General features: G+C 62.7%; 9 protein-coding genes across 9 annotated transcripts; 6 read left to right on the plus strand and 3 right to left on the minus strand.

The window, feature by feature from the left end:
• Positions 1-45: 45 nt before the first annotated feature.
• Positions 46-1014, minus strand: OSTLU_15568 (predicted protein; the record flags this gene model as incomplete). The annotated part of the gene is made up of 1 exon (XM_001418061.1): positions 46-1014. The coding sequence occupies one exon, from the start codon at positions 1012-1014 to the stop codon at positions 46-48; it is 969 nt and encodes a 322-aa protein (XP_001418098.1).
• Positions 1015-1656: 642 nt separating this feature from the next.
• OSTLU_38551 (predicted protein) lies at positions 1657-4041 on the plus strand (the record flags this gene model as incomplete). The annotated part of the gene is made up of 1 exon (XM_001417820.1): positions 1657-4041. One exon carries the CDS (start codon positions 1657-1659, stop codon positions 4039-4041), a length of 2385 nt encoding a protein of 794 aa, XP_001417857.1.
• Positions 4042-4255: 214 nt separating this feature from the next.
• HSP70F (Heat Shock Protein 70, ER lumen) lies at positions 4256-6990 on the plus strand. Its single transcript, XM_001417821.1, has one exon. The coding sequence runs from the start codon at positions 4328-4330 to the stop codon at positions 6980-6982; it is 2655 nt and encodes an 884-aa protein (XP_001417858.1). The 5' UTR covers positions 4256-4327; the 3' UTR covers positions 6983-6990.
• An 81-nt stretch (positions 6991-7071) lies between these two features.
• OSTLU_38826 (predicted protein) lies at positions 7072-7920 on the minus strand (the record flags this gene model as incomplete). The annotated part of the gene is made up of 1 exon (XM_001418062.1): positions 7072-7920. The coding sequence occupies one exon, from the start codon at positions 7918-7920 to the stop codon at positions 7072-7074; it is 849 nt and encodes a 282-aa protein (XP_001418099.1).
• Positions 7921-8900: 980 nt separating this feature from the next.
• On the plus strand, positions 8901-10043 carry OSTLU_92808 (predicted protein; the record flags this gene model as incomplete). Its single annotated transcript, XM_001417822.1, has 1 exon — positions 8901-10043. The coding sequence occupies one exon, from the start codon at positions 8901-8903 to the stop codon at positions 10041-10043; it is 1143 nt and encodes a 380-aa protein (XP_001417859.1).
• A 627-nt stretch (positions 10044-10670) lies between these two features.
• OSTLU_4022 (predicted protein) lies at positions 10671-12027 on the plus strand (the record flags this gene model as incomplete). The annotated part of the gene is made up of 2 exons (XM_001417823.1): positions 10671-11174; positions 11401-12027. Coding segments are annotated over 2 exons (1131 nt in total), but the record flags the coding sequence as incomplete, so codon positions are not given.
• Positions 12028-14057: 2030 nt separating this feature from the next.
• Positions 14058-14633, plus strand: OSTLU_38586 (predicted protein; the record flags this gene model as incomplete). Its single annotated transcript, XM_001417824.1, has 1 exon — positions 14058-14633. The coding sequence occupies one exon, from the start codon at positions 14058-14060 to the stop codon at positions 14631-14633; it is 576 nt and encodes a 191-aa protein (XP_001417861.1).
• A 289-nt stretch (positions 14634-14922) lies between these two features.
• OSTLU_38574 (predicted protein) lies at positions 14923-15990 on the plus strand (the record flags this gene model as incomplete). The annotated part of the gene is made up of 2 exons (XM_001417825.1): positions 14923-15197; positions 15255-15990. The coding sequence occupies 2 exons, from the start codon at positions 14923-14925 to the stop codon at positions 15988-15990; spliced, it is 1011 nt and encodes a 336-aa protein (XP_001417862.1).
• Positions 15991-16014: 24 nt separating this feature from the next.
• On the minus strand, positions 16015-19322 carry OSTLU_24607 (predicted protein; the record flags this gene model as incomplete). Its single annotated transcript, XM_001418063.1, has 2 exons — positions 16015-18504; positions 18782-19322. 2 exons carry the CDS (start codon positions 19320-19322, stop codon positions 16046-16048), a joined length of 3000 nt encoding a protein of 999 aa, XP_001418100.1. The 3' UTR covers positions 16015-16045.
• Between the last annotated feature and the right edge of the window lie 206 nt (positions 19323-19528).

Here is a 19528-nt window from a genome sequence, read left to right on the forward strand (position 1 = left end):
AAGAATTATACGCTGGTTTAACAACTGTTGGTACAACGACCGCGATCACCCGCGGGCGCCTGGGAATAGCACGGTCTCGGCGAAGTCTCGCGCCCACTCTTCTCCGTACCAGCTTGCAAACATCGCGATCGCTGGATCGTGCTCTAACTGCCACGCGTCGTGCGCGTCTTGCGCCTCGCGCGCCGAAGCCTCCGTCAGCACGCACCTCCGCACGTCCTCGAGAGACAGACCGAATTTGCACGCTCCGTCCATCGCCTCTGCCTCGCGCTCGGCTTCATCCAAACGATCGAGCCAGACGTCTAAGTACGCCCGCACGACGTCCAGCGACCGCGCCATCGTCTCCTCGTTCGCGAGAGCCGGTCGCGCGAAGAACATCCCGCGCGAGAAATACGTGGCGTCTTCGTAAAACTTCTTCGACGGCGTCGTCGCGTTCAGCGCCTCCGCGCACGCCGACAGCGCGCCTCCATCCCTAAGTTTCAACAATTTCGGCACGTACGCGTCGTTGTAATCGCGATCCCGACTCATCGGCTGCAAATCCACCCCTATTAAAATCTTCCTCGCCGCGCCGACGCCGACGCAAATCAAATCCACGCCGAACACCGGCGCATCGCACGCCTCGCACGCCGGATACACCGCGCAGTTATAAATCTGCGCCTTCTCCCCCCCGTCGACGTACGTCGAGCGCACGCGCCGCAGCCTGCGCGACGACCACGCCTCCGTCGTCGTCGTCACGCCGCGCTTCGCGTTCGCTCGCGCCGCGAACGCGTCGTCCACGCGCGCCTCCTCGAGTCCCTCGCCGCAGCGCGCGCGAAGCGTCGTCCGCACGCACGCCTCGTGTCGCCGAAAGCTGAACCGCGCGTCGCCCGCGTCGCCGTCCTCGCGCGTCCTCGCCGTCGCCTCGGCGTCGCCGCGCGCCGTCGCCCGCCCGCTCGCGCGTCGCCTCGGCGTCGCCGCGCGCGCGCGTCCCGCCGCGCGCCTCGGCGTCGCCGCGCGCGCGCGCGTCGACGCGTCCATCGCCGCGTTCGCGTCGCGCGCGATCGCGACCGCGCGCGCGCGCGTGTGCGACGGCATTCGCTCGCGCGCGCGTCGACGCCCATCGTCATCATGCGCGCGCGCGCGACCGCGAGCACCGTCGCGCGCGCGCCCGTCGCGCGCGTCGCCCGTCGCCGCGCGCGCGTCGCCGTCGCCGCGGCGCGCGCGCGCGCTGGACGCGCCGACGCCGACGCGAACGCGACGCCGACGGCCGCGGTCGACCGCCGCGCGGTCGTCGTCGTCGCGCTCGCGTCGTGCGTCGCGCGCGCCGCGATCGCGCCGACGCCCGCGCGCGCGGTCGATCTCGCCGAGGCCGCCGCCGCGAAGGAGGCGCGCAAGGCGGCGCTGCGCGCGGCGGCGGCGGCGAGCGCGACGTCGGGGCGAGGGGAATCGGCGTTCGACGCGCCCGAGTACGGCGTGAGCGAGGAGAGCCGCACGCCGAACGCGCACAGTCGACAGGAGGAGGGGCTGAAGAAGGCGGTTCGCGACAACGCGTGAGCGCCGGAGCGCGCGCGACGGCGCGAAGGGCGTCGCTTTTTGTAATCGTCAAAGTCACACACGTTTTTGTCGAGCGCGCGACGAACGCGCGCGACGTCACACGCGCGCGATGGGACGACGACGGGCATGAAGCGCACGCTCGAGGGGACGGTGAAGACGTCGGCGCGCGCGTCGCGCGCGCGGGCGGCGCGTGCGAGCGGGCGGGCGGTGGGACGGACGGACGCGGTGCTGGCGCGCGCGCGCGGCGCGACGCTCGGAGACGTGCGACGCGAGCAGATCGACGCGGCGCTGCGGTTACTGATCGACGAGCAGTGCACGCTGCCGTTCGTGGCGAGGTATCGCAAGGAGAGGACGGATGGGCTGGACGAGGGACAGTTGCGCGCGGTGGCGGCGGCGCACGCGGAGTGGACGCGATTGGAATCGAAGCGCGAGAGCGCGTTCGAGGCGTTGACGCGGTTGGAGATCGTGGACGAAAGGTTGTTCGCGAGATTGCGCGAAGCGAGCGCGGTGGAGACGATCGAAGACTTGATGAGCAAGTATAAGACGAAGACGAGCAGTCGCGCGGACAGGGCGCGAGAGCTCGGCTGCGAACCGCTCGCGGAGAAGATTTTGAGCGACGGCGCGGGGGGGGTCGAGGCGTTAGCGCGCGCGTACGTGAATGGGAATGATGTTCCAGACGTGTGCGAGGCGTTGAGGCTGGCGAAAGATGTGCTCGCGGAGAGGGCGGCGAACGAGACGAGCGCTCGGGAGGCGGCGAGACGATCGACGTGGCAAAACGGAAGGCTTCAGTGCGCGTTGACGACGAATGGGAAGGCGGCGGTGGAGGGAAAGATTGACGATAAAAAGATGAAGAAGATAGCCGACGCGTTGAGGGACTACTACGAGTTCAACGCGCCATTGCGAAGGGTGAAGCCGCATCAGACCTTGGCGATTTTACGCGGCGAAGCCGCGAAGGTGTTGCGAGTGAAGATTGATTTCGACGTCGCGTGGGCAACGTCGGCGGCGATGAAAGCCATGGTAGGCTCGAGACGCTTAGGTGGGGGTTGTTATAACGTCGTTAGCGAGGCGGTGGAAGATGGTGTGAAACGGTTGCTCGCACCCTCCATCGAACGCGAGGCGAAGAGTCGACTCAAGACGGAGGCGATGGAGCGCGCCATCGCAGATTTCGGCGCTAATCTTCGCTCACTGCTTCTTCAACCGCCGCTGACACCCGCAGCTGTCGTGCTCGGCGTTGATCCAGCGTATCGCACCGGCTGCAAACTCGCCGTGGTTGACCCTACGGGAGCTCTGCTCGATACCGGCGTCGTACACTTGCCGCAATTCGAGTCGAAGGTGAAACGAGAAGGCGGCGGTCAATCCGCAGCCGCGAGCAAGCTGCAAGCGTTGGTGAAGCAATGGAACGTCAAGGCGATCGCGATCGGCGACGGCGTAGCGAGTCGCGAAACCGAATCGCTCGTCGCCACCGCGCTCGCTGGTTTTGAAGGCGTCGGTTGGCGCGTCGTCTCGGAAGCCGGCGCCTCGGTGTACAGCGCCTCCGAAATCGCGGCGAAAGAGTTGCCGGACATAGACGTGTCATTGCGCGGAGCGGTATCTATCGCGCGAAGACTGCAAGATCCGATGGCCGAGCTCGTTAAGATCGAGCCCCAGTCCATCGGTATAGGACTGTATCAGCATGACGTCAAGGAGAAGGAGCTCGCTGACGCGTTGACGGCGACGGTGGAGAGCGCGGTGGCAAACGTCGGTGCGAATCTAAACACATCCTCACAGTCGCTCTTGTCGCGTATTCCAGGCCTCGGCCCGTCGCTCGCGGCGAAGATCGTGCGACATCGCTCTGAGCGTGGAAGGTTCCGCGAACGCGCCGCGCTGAAAACCATCGCGGGCGTGGGCGCAAAGACGTATGAGCAAATAATTGGGTTCTTGCGCGTCCCGGACGCGAAAGACGCGCTGGAGCGCACTTCGGTGCACCCCGAGAGCTACCACATCGCCAAAAAGCTGTTGAAGATGCTCGAAAGAGACGTGGCTGAGGTGATTGATCTCACGGCGAGCGACGCCGGCGACACGTCGATGGACGCGCTGAAACGCCTCAAGCCCAAACTCAAGGCACTTCGCGACGACGTAAAAGACCTCGAGGCGCGCGCTGCGCGCCTCAAGTGCCACCCCTTAACGCTCAAAGACATCGCGAACGAACTCAGCGCCCCGGGTGATGACGCCCGAGGCCAAGCCGCCGAGCAAAACGTGCTCCGAACGCAAGCGCTCACGCTCGAGGACTTGCAAACGGGCGCCGAAATCAAAAACGCCGTCGTCCGCAACGTCGTCCCTTTCGGCTGTTTCCTCGATCTCGGCGTCGGCCGCGACGCCCTCCTACACGTCACCGCGATGCGCAAACGCACCGACGCCAACCCCAACGCCCAAATCGATCCCCACGCGCTCTATCGCGTCGGCCAAACGTGCGCCGTTCGCGTCAAATCCGTCGACATCGCTCGCCAGCGCATCGCCGTCGAGCTCCCTTAACCGCACCATCGCTTGTGACGAGACTTTTAAAGACCTTCGTTCCTCCATCGGCCGTCGCGGGCGACGCCACGGCGCGCGCGTCCGCGAAATTTCCAACCGACGAACCCGCCGCGGGCAGAATACAAGATGCGACGCCTCGCGCTGTGAGATCATCTTCGACCGGCGCGTCACTTCGAGTCGCGCACCGCGCGCCCGCCGCGCCACGATGCGTGCGAAAGTTCTCGCGACGCTCTCCGTCGCGCTGTGCGCGCTGTGCGCGCTGTGCGCGGGCGCACACGGCGCCGTCATGGGCATCGATCTCGGCGGTGAGTTTCTCAAAGCTTCGCTCGTCGCTCCCGGCCGAACGCCGATCGCCATCACCCTGAACGAGGTTTCGAAGCGTAAAACGACCGCCGCGGTGTCGTTTTTCAACGATGAACGCGCGATCGGGGAGCCGGCGAACGATTTGATGCCGCGATCGCCTACGGATGTGGCGACGCGAGCGAGAGACGCTCTCGGCGCGCGCGCGAGCGATGAACGCGTGCGCGCGGTGAAGACGAATTCGAAGCTGGCGTATGAAATTGAAGGAGATGGTGCGAGAGATGGTGCGGTGAGAGCCGTGCTGGGGAAGAAGAGCTACGCGGCGGAGGAGTTGGTGGGGATGACGCTGGAGTACGCGATGGCGATCGGGGAGGCGGCGGGACGAGGGAAGATTCGTGACGCGGTGATCGCGGTGCCGCCGTTTGCGTCGCAATCGCAGCGAAGGGCGTTGCGGGATGCGGCGGAGATCGCTGGGTTGAACGTGCTGGCGATGAAGAGCGATTTGTCGTGCGCGGCGCTGCAGTGGGGAATCGACAAGGAGTTTCCAGAGCCAAAGTGGGTCATTTTGGTGGACGTCGGACACACGTCCGCGGGTGCCGCGCTCGTGAAATACAGCTCGTTCTCCAGTGGTAAGGTGAAGAAACAGCACGGGCAATTCGAGATGGTGTCGGTGAAGTGGGACGAAACCGTGGGCGGCGACGCGCTCGACATGCTCCTCGTCGAGCACTTTCAAGAAGAGTTCAAACAAAAGCACGGTACGGATTTATCCACGATTCCGCGCGCTGTCGGTAAGATGCGTAAGCAAGTTCGCAAGACGAAGGAAATCCTGTCTGCGAACAAAGAAGCGCCGTTTAGTGTGGAATCATTGCACGACGAAATTGACTTGCGATCGAAAATCACTCGCGACGAATTCACTACGCTCGCCGGGGATATTTTCGAACGCATGACTGGTCCGTTGCGAGCAATCGTGGCCTCGCTCGGCGACTTCAACATCACGCTCGATGAAATCGAGGCTATCGAAGTCATCGGCGGGAGCACGCGCGTGCCCGGAGTGAAGGAGGAGATTGGAAAAGCCATCAATGGTCGCAAGTTTGACGTGCACCTCGACGCGGACGAAGCCGTGGCCATGGGCGCAGGTCTTTTCGCCGCCAACATGTCCACAACGTTCCGCATGCGAAAGTTTGGCGCCGCGGACGCGATGCCACATGGAATGACGTATGAAGTTACACCGAGCGACGATTTTACGTCGGGTGAAGCGGCCACGCTCGTTCCGGCGTTTGCGAATTCGCCGCTTCGCCAGCGAGTGCAACTGCTCAATCGCACCGAGGACGCTAAGTTCACCGTGAACCTTGATGTGTCGAACGGCTCACCGTTACCTCCGGGCACAGACACCGACCAAGTCATGGTCGTCGATGTCACCGGGGTGAAGGAGGCGATGGCAAAGTACAACGACACTGTGGGCAAGATGAACGTGTACTTTGAGTTTGATGCCAATGGCGTGTTGGATGTCTACGAGGCGGTGTACGCGGTTGAGATCATCGACTACGTTCCGGAAAAACCCAAAAAGAAGCCGAAAGTGGAAAAGACAAAGGTCGATAACAACGCAACAGAAGCCACCAACGTCACGGATGACGAATCGTCGGCGACTGAAAACGCAACCGAAGCAGAGATGAACGCAACGGCTGCGGAAGACGTCACGGAAGCCACTGAAAACACCACCGCAGAAGAAGTCGTGGAAGAAGAGGAGAATCCCAAAATGAAAATGCGCCGCCGCGTGATGAAGACTTCGCTTGAAGTTAAAGTTTCGGGCTTGCACATGGAACCGATGACGCAAGCGCAACTTGAAGCTTCCGTGTCTGTGCTCGGTGAGTTGCGTAAGGTTGACGAAGCTAAGCGCGCGCAAGAAGCGGCTAAGAGTAACCTCGAGGCGTACATTTACGCCATCCGTGCCAAGCTCGACGAGGATGAAATTCAAGTCGTGACGACAGAGGAGGAACGCGAAGCTTTGAAGGAGGAACTTACAGACAAAGAGGATTGGCTGTATATGGACGGTGCAGATTCCACCACAGAAGTGTTCAAGCAAACTCATGACGACCTCAAGTCTAAGGGCGACGCCATTGAGTTCCGCGCTAAGGAAATGACGCGACGACCTGCGATGATTGCGAAGGCGAGAGCGTTTATCGAAAAGGCCAAGCCCGAAGTAGAGTCTTGGCCGGAAAAGAAACCGTGGTTGAACGAAACGCACGTCGCGAACTTACTTGAAGAGATCAAGCAATTCGAATCGTGGCTCGACGAGAAGATTGAGGCACAAGACAAGTTGGCGGCGACTGAAGCGCCAACGCTCGAGTCAACCGAGATAAAAATCAGCCAACGACCCATTGAGACCAAGTTCGGCAAGTTGAAGAAAAAGTCCAAGCCGAAACCTCCAAAGGTTGAGAAGAACGAGACAGAAGCGAATGAAACGGATGCGAACGAAACGATCGCGAACGCAACGGATGCAGACGCGCCTACAGACGAGCCGCCGGCGGAGGACGTCGCCGGAGGAACCGATGCGGATCAGTCCGCGGAAGAAGAGCAGGTTCAGCGCGAGACAGAGGACGAGCAAACTCCCGATCAAACGCCTCCCAAAGATGAACTTTAACGATGAAAACAAATCGAAAATTTTTATTAATATCAACCGAGAGTATTCTTTCCAGCACAAAACAACGAGTCGTCGCAATTAAATTAAATCTAATCCACCTTCTTGGAAGGCAAGGAGCGCTCGTTCGGCGCGCCTCGGAACACGGCTGGGTACGCCAAAGACTCACTCCCACCTCTAAGCTTGAGTTGATGCTTTCTAAATTCCTTATCCGTGCCAAACATCCAGTCGCACCACGTGAAAACGCTCGAGTACGGCCCTTCGAACGTCTTGTGATGGAAATCGTGGTGCACCGCGCCACCCCAAAATGGAATCAAATTTGTGGGATTCCACGGCACGTCGTAGCCAGAGTGATCCTCCACCGTTTCCACGAGCCTGAAAAACAACCAAACCCACAGCGTCACCATGTGCTTGGCGAAAAACAACGGCCCGAGCAACGTGCCGATGCCCAAAAAGAACGTCTCCACCGGGTGCGCGTACTCGGCGGCGATGCCGAACGGAAATTTGTGCTCGTGATGAATCTTGTGCACGTACTTGTACACCCGCTTATGGTGCAATCCCCTGTGAACCCAGTAAAAGTAGAAATCTTCAATCGCGAAAAACACCGGAATCTGCCACAACAAATCCCTCGATTTCGGCAACGCCTCCATCGCCAGCGAAAATCCAAAGTACGGCGCCACGAAATAAAACATCATTTGCATCGGCAACTGAATGAACACGTGCGACTTCAAAAGCTTCGTCAGGCACTTCATCACCATTTCCTTGCTCGGCGTTTTATCCGGCTGTATCTTCCATCGCTTAAAGTATTCAAACTGATCCATCGCCAACCACGGCGTCCACGCGCCGAAGTACACCGCCTCGTGGTACGCGAACGTCAGCGGACCCGCGATGACGAACGGGTGAAAGTTATCCAGCACGACGCGCCAAACTTTCGCGAACATCGCGTCGACGCGTCGCTCGAGCGCGAGCGCGGCCTCGAGCGCGCGATCGACGAGGGGATCTTTCGACGCGCGGCGCGCGAATGCGGTCAGGTGCGACGTCAACGCGTCCGCGGACGCCGCGTGCGCGAGCGTCGCGGCGCCGGCGACGACGAGCGCGACGGCGAGGATCATCCTCGCGCCGTGATCGGGCATGGCGGGCGACGACGCGCGCGCCGGCGAGTGCGGCAGCGCAAGATGGGAGTCAGCCGCCAACGTCATCATTTTGGATAAAATGTCGCCGACGCGCGCGCGCGCGCCGCTCGAGTCGCGAAACCGTCGCTCGCCGCGCCGTGCCGCGACGCGCGTGGCGCCGAGCTAAAAAACAATACAAACTACACCATCTACCGCGCGCGCGCGAGTCGCGCGCTCTAAACGCGTCGTCGTCGACGCGGCTCACCGTCCCCTGGCCTCGAGCGAACGCGAACAAATATCCGCGCACTCAAACAAGCAGTACTCCCTCGACCGAAAGCTGTCCTTGAACACGATCGGGTCGCGACGAACGCTCGCCGGCCCCAATCCCGGCCCCCCGCCGCCGCCGCGCGCGCACGTCGCCAAGCATTTATTCGCGCACTTTTCCACCGCCTTCCCGTTCGGCCCCGACGTGAGCGACTTCAGCGACCGCCTCGCGCGCGAATCGCTCTCGCTCGCGCGCAATCCGTCCGGGACGTCTTCGATGTAAAACTCCGCGCGCGCCGACGGCGCGTGCGCGCCGACGACGACGCACGCCGCGACGCCGCACGCCGCGCGCGCCAACGCCGCGCCGTCGAACGCGTCGAACGAGCGACCGCGCCGGCGCGCGTCGTCGCGCGCCGTCGCGCCGGCGCGCGTCGTCGCGCGCGCGTCGCGCCGCGCGCGCGTCGACGCCGTCCCGAGGCGGCGCGGCGTCGCGCGCGCGAGCGTCATCGGCGTCGCGTTGTCGCGCGCGAAGCGACACTTCGCGCATGCCGAGCGTCGCCGTCGTCAAGTTCGGCGGCGCCGTGCTCACGGACAAGCGTCAACGCGGCGTCGTCGACGCGCGCGGGCTCGCGGATTGCGCGCGCGTCGCGCGACTCGCGCGCGACGCGGGCGCGTCGTTGATCATCGCGCACGGCGCGGGGAGTTTCGGACACGGTGCGACGCGACGGACGCGCGCGACGCGACGGACGCGATGGACGCGACGCGCGACTGACGCGCGCGGTGGCGACGCGGTCGCAGCGGAGGCGAAGGCGTGCGGGTGCGCGCGCGGCGGTGACTTGCGGGACGCGGCGTTCGCGCTGGGCGTCGACGGGACGCGAGCGAAAGTGCTCGAATTGAATCGACTCGTCGTCGACGCGCTGCGAGATGCCGGCGTGAACGCGCGAGGGATGACGCCGTGGCGCGAGGGGTGGCGAACGCGAGGGCCGGGGCGGCCGGAGACGAGCGGACGAGACGAAGGACGCGCGGTGCTCGACGCGGTGCGCGACGGCGTCGTGCCGGTGATACACGGCGACGTGGTCGAGGACGTCGCGCAAGGCACGTCAGTGTTGAGCGCGGATACGATCGTCGAGATGTGCGCGAAATGGGCGATGGAAGAGTGGCCCGATGAGTGCCCGCGAGTGGTGTTTTGCAGCGACGTCTTCGGCGTCTACGACTCGCCGCCGACGACGCGAATCATAAACGCCGACGTCACCGACGGCGACGTACCGCTCCGCGTGAACGAAACCGAAACCGCCGTGCTCTTACGCGACATCATCGTCGACGCCGACGCCGACGCGAGCGATGGCACTCGCGTTCCCTGGCGATGCGCTCGCGCGTCGCCGCTCGCGCGTCTCGCCGAAGCCGCCGACGCCGCCGCCCTCGACGCCACGTTCGCCATCGACGACGCCATCGCCGACGTCACCGGCGGTGTTCGCGCCAAGCTCACCACCGCGATCGCCATCGCCTCGTATCTTCCCCCAGGCCCTCCCCGCGTGTTCCTCGCTCGGCCGGGCGCGTTTGCCGCCGAACCGTCGCGCGTCTCCGATCACGCCCTCAACGCCATCCTCGCCTTCGACGCGCGCGGCGCGCCCGACGATGCGGCACTGAATAATTTTATCGGCACCGCCATCGCGCGCCGCGCGCCGTAGCGCCGATTTCCCCGTCTCGCGCGTCCCGCCTCGCGTGTCGTCCCATGTCTAGAGTCCCAACCCTCCGCGCTCCGCGCGTCGGTCCCCAGTCGTCGCCTCTCGCGCCCGTCATGGCGCGCGCGAGCCGAGGCGTCGACGCGTCCGCCGACGCGAATGCCGACGCGTCCGACGCGCCCGCCGACGCGCCCGACGCGACGTCGCCGCACGTCGACGCGGCGGTGGGCGCCGACGACGTCGCGCCCACCGCCGCGATCGCGCCCGACGCGCAATCCGCGCCCGACGCGCACGACGCGAGCGACGACGACGCGCCGAACGCCGCGAAATCGGAGAATAAAAACAGCACCGGTCGCGGAAGCGGACGCGCGAGCGATGGACCGCACGGTGGCGGCGGCGACGGGACGCTGACGGTCACCCCGGACTCGCCCGCGGACGAGACGTGGCGCGCGCGGCGCGGGCCGCTGGACGCGAGCGACGGTGGACCGTGGACGAGCGAGGACAGCGCGGGTGCGTGAGATTAATTCGACGCGCGCGACGACGCGCGCGGGACGGGAGAGGGCGCGAGAGGGTGGTGGCGACGCGATGATGGAGTGGACCTAGTGGTGGATCTCTCGCGACGCGCGACTGACGACGGATGTACCGACGGAAACAGGGCCGCAACCCGTGGACATGTACGGGAAATTCACGTGGAAGATTGAAAACTTTTCGGAAATCAGTAAGCGGGAATTGCGATCGAACGTGTTCGAGGTGGGCGGGTATAAGTGGTACATTTTGGTGTACCCGCAAGGATGCGACGTGAGCAATCACCTGTCGTTGTTTTTGTGCGTCGCCGATTACGACAAGCTGTTGCCGGGATGGAGTCATTTCGCGCAGTTTACGATTGCGGTGGTGAATAAGGATCCGAAAAAGTCCAAGTACAGCGATACGTTGCACCGGTTCTGTAAGAAGGAGCACGACTGGGGTTGGAAAAAGTTTATGGAGCTCACGAAGGTGCTCGACGGTTTCACCGTGGCGGACACGCTCGTGATTAAGGCTCAGGTTCAAGTGATACACGAGAAAGTCGCGAGACCTTTCAGATGCCTAGACCCGCAGTACAGGCGCGAGCTCGTTCGGGTGTACCTTACGAATGTCGAGGTGCGTAGAGGCGAAAAGCGACGTCTCGAGCCGTCGAACCGAAACATCCATCGTGCTGATGAAAACACATATCAAGCATTTCTCGTTCTGAGCAATATATTCTGATGAACATCTATACACCCATAGAATCTGAACGATGGATGGATTCGAGCTCGACTGACTCGAGCGCGCGCGTGGCGAGACAAGCGACGACGACTGACTTTATTTTCATCTTGACCAAACGCAGGGCATTTGTCGAAGATTTTTAGATGAGAAGCGCGAGAAACTGATGACGATGCGCGCGGACGAAGAGCAATGGTCAAATCTTCGTCAATTCTGGAACTCTCGCGAGGGGAAAGAGAAGGTACAGCTCACGATGGAGAAGTCTGACATTCTGCTCAAGGGGATCGTCAAGCGCTTCTTCAACGAAAAGGAAGTGACGTCGACGCTCGTCATGGATGCACTTTACTGCGGCTGCCGCGCGTTGGACATCGCGGAAAATGACTTGGAAGCCAAGGCGACCTCCGTGAGTACCTCGAATAAGTGCTCTGTGGCCATGAGCATCGTGCAAAACAAGAGTGTTTTGACGGGTGACTTTGTCTCGGCGCTCGAGCGGGCCGCTGACGGAACCGCGTTTGACGCGGACGAAGAAGACAAGAAATCCGCCTCGGATGACCTGTCCGCCACCGATGCCGTCGAACGCGATGAAAAACGATTAGCCGAACTTGGTCGTCGCACCATCGAGATGTACGTTCTCTCGCACGTGTTTGTCAACCGCGTCGAAATCGCGTTTCGCGAAGCCGAGGCGTTGATGCGCCAAGAGGCGCTTATCGCTGAGGAGGAAGAAGCCGAACGACTCGCACAAGAGCTTGAAGGTCAGAAGAAGAGCAAGAAGCAAAAGCAAAAAGAGCGTCAACGACAGAAGAAGGCTATCGAAGACGCTGAGAAGGCTGAAAAGGAGGCGGAAGAGGCTCGCATTCGCGAAGAAGCCGAAGCGGCGAAGGAAGCTGAGCGCGCCGCCAAGGCAGCTGCTAAGGCAGCAGCGTTGGCAGAAGAGCGCGCGCGCGAGGAGGCGGAAGCGGCCATCAAAGCAAAGGCTGAAGCCGAAGCTCGCGCCGCGCGCGAAGCCAAGGCAGCGGCCAAGGCTGCCGAGAAGGCGAAACGAGAAGCCGAGGAAAAGGCCAAGGAGGACGAGGCGAGAAAGCTCAAGGAGGAAGCCGAAGCTAAGGCCGCCGCGGAGGCCGCGGCGAAGGCTATTCCGTCCCCTAAAGCTGATAGCCCTTCGACGCCCACCCGCACGAAGTCCATGTCGCAAGTTTCGTCACCTTCGAAGGTTATCCCGGCTCCGTTGTCGAACGAAGTGAGCACGTTGCGTTCGCGAATCTCTCAGCTCGAGCTTCAGCTCGACGAGAAGACGAGCGAATGCGCGCAACTTACCGCGGATTTGGACAAAGCGAAGGATATTATTTTGCAACTACGAAGCGAGATGGTGAGCGGTGTATCGTCGATGTCGATGCAAAAGCAGTCGTCCATGGAGTCGCTTGGCGATGTCGCTCGTACCGCCCAGGCGGCTTCGGCGATGCTCGGCGATAGCACCAATATCGTGCGCATGGGATCATCGAGCATGATCGCGAATGGCGCATCCAACGGTGCGGTGACGTCGGGTATGCAGCCGATTTTGGCGAGCGCCAAGTCGCAGCCTCCGCTTCCTCCCGGGCCTCCGCCTCCAGGAAGCGGCGACGTCGGTCCGCCGCCGCCGCCGCGCGGTCCGCCGCCGCCTGGTTCGGCGCGCGTGAACGAAACTGGACCTGCATCGCCGCAACACAGTTCTAACAGCGGCTTACCGCCTTCCTTCGCCGCCATGGCGGCTGGATCGCGTCCGCCAGAACCTCCAGTGGTGCCGCCCGGCATGAGTAGCTACGGTCAACAACCGCCGCCGCCCGGCATGGGTCAGCAAGTCAATCCGCTCGGCACACCGCCATCGATGAAAACTATGGCCCCACCTCCGGGGATGGGTCACCCTTCCACGTGGTCTCCGGGCATACAGGAAGAGTTCCCGCACCTCGGCATGATCAGCGACCTGTTGGACTTCGATTGATCGCGTCGCGACGTTTGGGGACGACGACAAACCACATCCGTCATCGATATCCGCCGCTAGCGAGCGAAACAACTGAAAACCTGAACCCAGGAGAGTAGATAGACCGTCGCGCTTCCACGTAGAGCTTGGAAAGACAAATTCTCCTCATTTAAAACTTTTCCTCGCGAGCGCTAACGCGCCGTCGCGTCACTGCTCGACGCGTCACTGCTCGACGTCGCGCCATGTCGACCCTCGATCTCGGCGTTCACGCTCGATGCGTGTGCGCCGTACCGAGCGTGGCGCGCGCAGACGGCGACGAACCATCGCCCTCGTCGTCGTCGTCGCGATTCTTCACCGCCACGAACACGCTAAGAGGCGAAAACAAATTGATCCAAGTCGAATTCACTCCCGAGACGAAAACGTGCGCGACGACGACGTCCATCGCGCTCGAACACCGCTGTTGCGAGACCGTCGACGTCGACGAGACTGGTACACACGTCGTGGTGACGTACGAAGACGCAGGACGGGAGACGAAGCGCGTGCGAGGCGTGGCGACGGCGGCGGTGGGCGAGCGGGACGGCGCGAGCGGGACGCCGACGGATTTAAGACTCGACGACGCGTCGTCGAGCGCGACGGCAAAAGACGTCGAAGAGTTTGAAACGGTGAAGTGCGCGCGATTGAACCGCGTCACCGGGACGTTGGTGACGGTGGATGAGTTTAAGGCGCGCGTGTGGCGTCGTCGGGACGACGGCGCGTTCGCGAGCGCGTCTTCGTGCGCCACTCGCGTCGATCAATCGCGCTCTGAGATCATCGGCGGAATGAATACGATGCAGGACGGCGTCGCACAAGGCGCATGGGATCCTCACTCGGCGGATGCGTTCGCGTGCGGTGTGGACGCTGACGTCGTCGTGTTCGACGCGCGCACGGCGAGTCGCGCGCAGACGATTGAAAAGGCGCACGCCCAGCAAACGCGCGACGTGCGATACAACCCGAACAAACCGCACGAGATGATGTCGTGCGGCGACGACGGATTGCTCAAGATGTGGGACGCTCGCGCGCACGAGCGGCCGTTGAAAGTCGTCGCCGGGCACGAGCACTGGATTTGGAACTGCGCGTACAATCCCGTATACGACGCTCTCACGCTCAGCGCCGGTTCCGACGGCACCGTGCGTCTGTGGTGCGATGACGACGCGTTACCGAGCGACTCGCACAGCGCTTCACGCGCGGACGCTCGAAGCGGCATTCGCGCCGTATCCCGCCGCGTCGTCCGCGCCGACTCCGTTTCGGCGCGCGCGTGCGCGTGGAGCGCCGCCGACCCTTGGACGTACGCCGTCGTCACCGCCGACGGCGCCTTCACCGCGCTCGAAGTTCCGCGCGAGGAAAAATATAGAATTCTCCTGTAAAGCGACGCACGTCCGAGCGAACGCCGCCGTCGCCGTCCGTCCGTCTCAGCGAAAAAAAGTCGGCACGCCGAGGTGCCGACTCGGCGCCGACGCGTCATTCCGAGACGCGACGATCGCGTCGCGCGACCGCGTCGACGCGCGCGGGCGACGTCGCGACGCGCGCGAGCGACAAAAACTAAAACGAGCGAACGAACGCGCGCGCGCGAGGTCGACGGCGCGACGCGGGCGCGGGCGCGCGACGCGGTGATTACGAATTCGACATTCGTCGTCGACACTCATCGGCGGACGCATGGGGAAAGACTTTTACGAGACGCTGGGGGTGTCGCGCGCGGACGCGGACGATCAGGAAAAATTGAAAAAGGCGTACAAGAAGGCGGCGCTGAAATCGCACCCGGATCGACCGGGAGGCGACGCCGAAAAGTTCAAGGCGGTGGGTTTGGCGTACGATGCGCTGAGCGACGCGAACAAGCGGACGATATACGACCGATACGGTGAGGAGGGGTTGAAGCAAGGGTTCGTGCCGCCGGAAGCGAGGGGCGAGGCGAGCGGTGCGAGCGCGGGTGGGTTTCCGGGAGGAGGATTTTCGGGAAGCGCGCCCGGGAGTGGATTTCGCGCGTCGAGCGGCGGCGGCGGTTTCGGGTTCCCCGGCGGCGGCGGGTTTCATGAATTCACCGGTGCAGACGCGGAAGATTTGTTCGCCAGGTTTTTCGGCGGTGGCGGCGGCGGCGGCGCGGGGTCACCGTTTGGAGGAGGAATGGGCGACGCGTTCGGCGCGGGCGTGGGGAGCAAACGACGTCGTCCCGAGTGCGTGTTGAATCTCGAGTGCACGCTCGAGGAGCTGTTTAGAGGCGGACGCCGGGACATCAACTACGTTCGAAACGTGCGTGCGGGAACGAGCGGTCAGATGGCTCAAAGTAATGAGTGCATCTCGATCGATTTCAAACCCGGTTGGAAAACCGGCACGAAAATTACATTTGCCGGAAAAGGGAACGAAGACGCGCAAACCGGCGAAGCGGCGGATCTGGTCGTGGTGATCAAGGAAACGCCGCACAAATTCTTACGACGAGATGGAGATGACTTGGTGTACGAAGTTCCTCAAATCTCACTTCGCAGCGCGTTGATTGGTTGGAAGGTTGAATTCGTCAACGTAGACGGCGAGAAGGTGCGTCTATCGTTCGACGATCCTACGGCTCCAGGATCGGCGCGCGCGGTTCGAGGAAAAGGAATGCCGAATCAGAAGACCGGGCGGAGAGGCGACCTCATCGTCACCGTAAAAACCGTCAAGTTTCCCTCGCATCTCAACTCGAAACAAAAAACATTGCTACGCGAAGCCTTCGCTCCAGGTGCCGCGGCGTGAGCTTCGTGGCGCGTAGACCGTCGGTACAATATTTTGTCATCATCGACATATTACATCACATCATCTTTCGAAAGTTCTCTCTAATTTGTTCTAGTTTGTGCGTCGGATTCGCGCTCTTTTTCATTTCCTTACCCGCGCATTCCACCGCTTCTTCGACGAGCAAATCGATGTCGTCGCCGATGCCTCGAAGGATGGCGTCAATTTCCGATCGGAGGCGTCGACATCGTTTCACGTCGATCGGCGTTAAAGCGTCATCGTCGACTTGATCGGATTTCGATTCCGCCTTCGAGCCATCGTCACCGATGGTTTGCGTCGCGGTAGTTTCCTTCGACTTGGCGCTCGCGCGAACGCGTGCGAGTTCTTCTTCGTAATCTTTGAGCATTTGTTTCGTTCGCGGGTTGAGGGTCGGATCGATTTCGTTGGAAATCGTTCGCATGCGACACGACGCGGCGTGGCCTTCCGCGTTGTACGGCGACACGTCTTCCTTCCCACAAGAACCGCACACGTGGTATCCAGAGCACTCGCCTTTCTTCTGCGAGCAAAATCCCTTCGCGCTACCGCCGAGGAGGGCCTTTTCAAACTCGCGAATGCCGACCATGGACTTCATGAAGTATAAAAAGCATGGTTGCTTGTTCGCGTCCGGAATCACACCGCACACAGAGTGCAGTTTACACTCTGGCTTGTGTTTGCCGCGTCCTTCTTCACCGCAGTGACCGCAAATGTGTCGAGAGTGACATCGATCGCCCTTGCCGCACAACGCCCAGCCACCGCTGCTTCCGATTTTAAACTTTTGCGAGTCGCTCTCCATCTTGAAATAGTCTCCGAGAGAGTGCAAGTAGTACTTTCGACACAAATCGACTGGAGCAGAGTCGGCGAAGACGGCGTGTAAGCGACACGTCGGTAAATGCGCGTCGTTGCCGCTCTTTCCGCACGCGCCGCACACGTGCTCGAGCATGCACTTGTCGCTGCGGGGACACAAATTCCAAACGTGCTTTTCTTGATCCCATCCGTTACGCAAAGCTCCGCCGGTGTCGTCCACGGAGTTCAAGTAATAATCCAAGCACACTTTGTTCTCCACGCGTTTATGAATGTTGGCGTAGAGTGACGGACACATTCCAAACGTGTGACGCGGCGACTCGCAGAGTTGACACACGTGTCGACTCACGCACCCGTTGCATCCGAACTTATCCCCGCGCAAATTAAACGCAGTGCATATTTCACCAGCCGACGGCTCGCGCTGCAGATCGCGGAACACGCTGTTCGTCGGTGGCGCGGAAACTTCCTCCTTGATGGAATCGTCGTCGAGCGCAGAATCGCCCAACGTCTCCGTGGCTTGACGAAGTATGCGCGATCGATTCAACAGATCTGTGAGTTCGGCCGGGGTGGCGTCCAGACCCAGTGCATCCGCTTCGAATCGACCGGCTGTGAGTTCGGCGAGGTCGATTTCGTCTGCATCGCCGCCACGAAGTCCGGAAATGTCTTCGTGCGGCGCCACGTCGACACCATCTTCTAGCGCGCCTCCGAGGACACCACTCGCTGAGGCGTCCACGGAAGAGAAAAACGGACTCAATTCTCTGTCACCCGCTGACGGGACGTTGTGCTCGAGTTGTTGATGCGAGTTCACCGACGGTGAAGTGTATCCGAGAGGGATGTTCGCGCCCACGCGCGCGTCTCCTGTATCACCTCCGAGAAGCGCCGCGGAAAAATCACTCATCATACTTTCGATGTAATCATCACCGCTCGCTCGCGCTGGCGCGGCTTCGCTCGGCGACGCGAAGGCTGGCGAAAAGAACGACGGCGACGCGGCGCCAAACGTACCCAGCGGCAGCGACGACGCACCAGGGCCGGACGCACTCCCCATCGGCGGTGTCTGCCCGTTCGTCGACGTCGGCCCACGAGTCGCGGTGCCCCCGCGCGTCGTTCGCGGCGTCAACATCGGCGACTTCGTCCGAGTCGGTTGCCCCGTCGGTTGCCCCGCCGCGCGCGTCGGCGCCGGCGGCTCGCTCTGTATTATCCCTCCCGCTTCATCCTTCCTCAAAATCCGCGGACTCGCCCCTTTCATGATCCCGCTCAACATCCCCAACACGTCTTGGTTCGTCGCTCCCATCATCTTCGCCGGCGGCGGTCCGCTCGGCGAGCCCTCCGTCGACGTCTCCCCGCGGTTCGCCGGCGCCCCGACGTTCGCGTTCGTCGCCTCACCATCATCCAGCACGCACACCCGTTCGCCGCGTTCCACTCGCACCACGCGTATCGCTCGCGCGTTCACCAGCTCTCGCTCCACGTTCGCGTCGACGCACACGAATTCTTCCGCGTTCAGCGCCGCGCGCGCCGCGCTCGAGCTCACCAGCACCCGATCTGGGCTCTTCAGTCCGATCAGAATCACCCCGAGCCGTCCGCCGCCCGCCGAGCGCGTCTCGACGACGTATCGCTGTTTCTTCGTCCCGTCCGCGCCGAGCGCGAGCTTGAACACGCGCTTGGCGTCCGCGGGGGCGGGCATCGCGCCGCGTTCGCGGACTCGACACGGCGCGGGCGGCGCGACGCGAAACCGCGCGCGCGGTCGCGGCGCGTCCGCAAACGCGGCGCCGAACGACGCTCGATGCGCGCGTCGACGTGCCGCGGGCGCGGGCGCGGGCGCGCGCGCGACGAGGGACGCTCGCGGGACGCGGAGTGACGCGACGGGAGGTTGGCAGTCAACCGCCGGGGCGCGCGAGGCGGGCGACGAAGGAATCGAATGACAACTCGAGCTACTTCTTGCGCCTGACGGCTGGCTTGCGCTTCTGCGCCGGTTTACGCTTCGTCGCGGGCCTGCGAGCGGACGCGCCCGAGGCTTTGGAGGTCTCCGCGGCGCGCTTGCGCTTGGCGCCGACGGCGACGTCTTCGTCGTCGACGTCTTCGTCCTGGTCGAAGAGCGAACCGACGCCGAAATTCTCCATGCCGCCCATCGCGCTCGGGTCTTCGCGAAGCTGCACGAACTCGCGGTGTACGCTCTCGATCTTGGCTACGTCGGCGTTGACGGCGACGACGACGACGGTGCCGGCGCTCGAGACGACGCGCGCGTTGTACATCACGCCCTTCATGTCAACCTTGAGCGCGCGCGAGGACTCGGCGAGCCAACGACCCACGGCGCCGGTATCGCCGTCTAAATCCACCGCCTCTCCGGCGCCTTCGATCTCAAACAAAACCTTGGACTTACCGCCTAAATTCGCCGTCGCGACGAGCTCCACGGCTGTCGAAGACGACTCCGCCGCCGGCTTCGCCGCGAGCGCCTTCGCCGTCTTCCCTTCGCTCGCCTTCGCCGCGTCGCCCGTCTCCCTCGCCGTCGTCGTCCCCATCGCGTCCTCATCGCCACCACCGTCCCTCACCGCCGCCCTCGCCTCGTTCTCCTTCCCGTCGTCCGCGTCCACGATTCTCAAATCGTCGTCGCTCGACGAAGCCGCCGCCGCCGTCGCCGCCGCGCGCGTCCGCTCCGGCGACTTAAATTTCTCCACCCACGCCGGTTCGCTCTCGCTTCCCGATCCATCGTCGTCCGCGATCGTCG

This window comes from Ostreococcus lucimarinus, chromosome 5 (genome assembly GCF_000092065.1).
Source record: "Ostreococcus lucimarinus CCE9901 chromosome 5, complete sequence".
Classification (NCBI taxonomy): domain Eukaryota; kingdom Viridiplantae; phylum Chlorophyta; class Mamiellophyceae; order Mamiellales; family Bathycoccaceae; genus Ostreococcus; species Ostreococcus sp. 'lucimarinus'.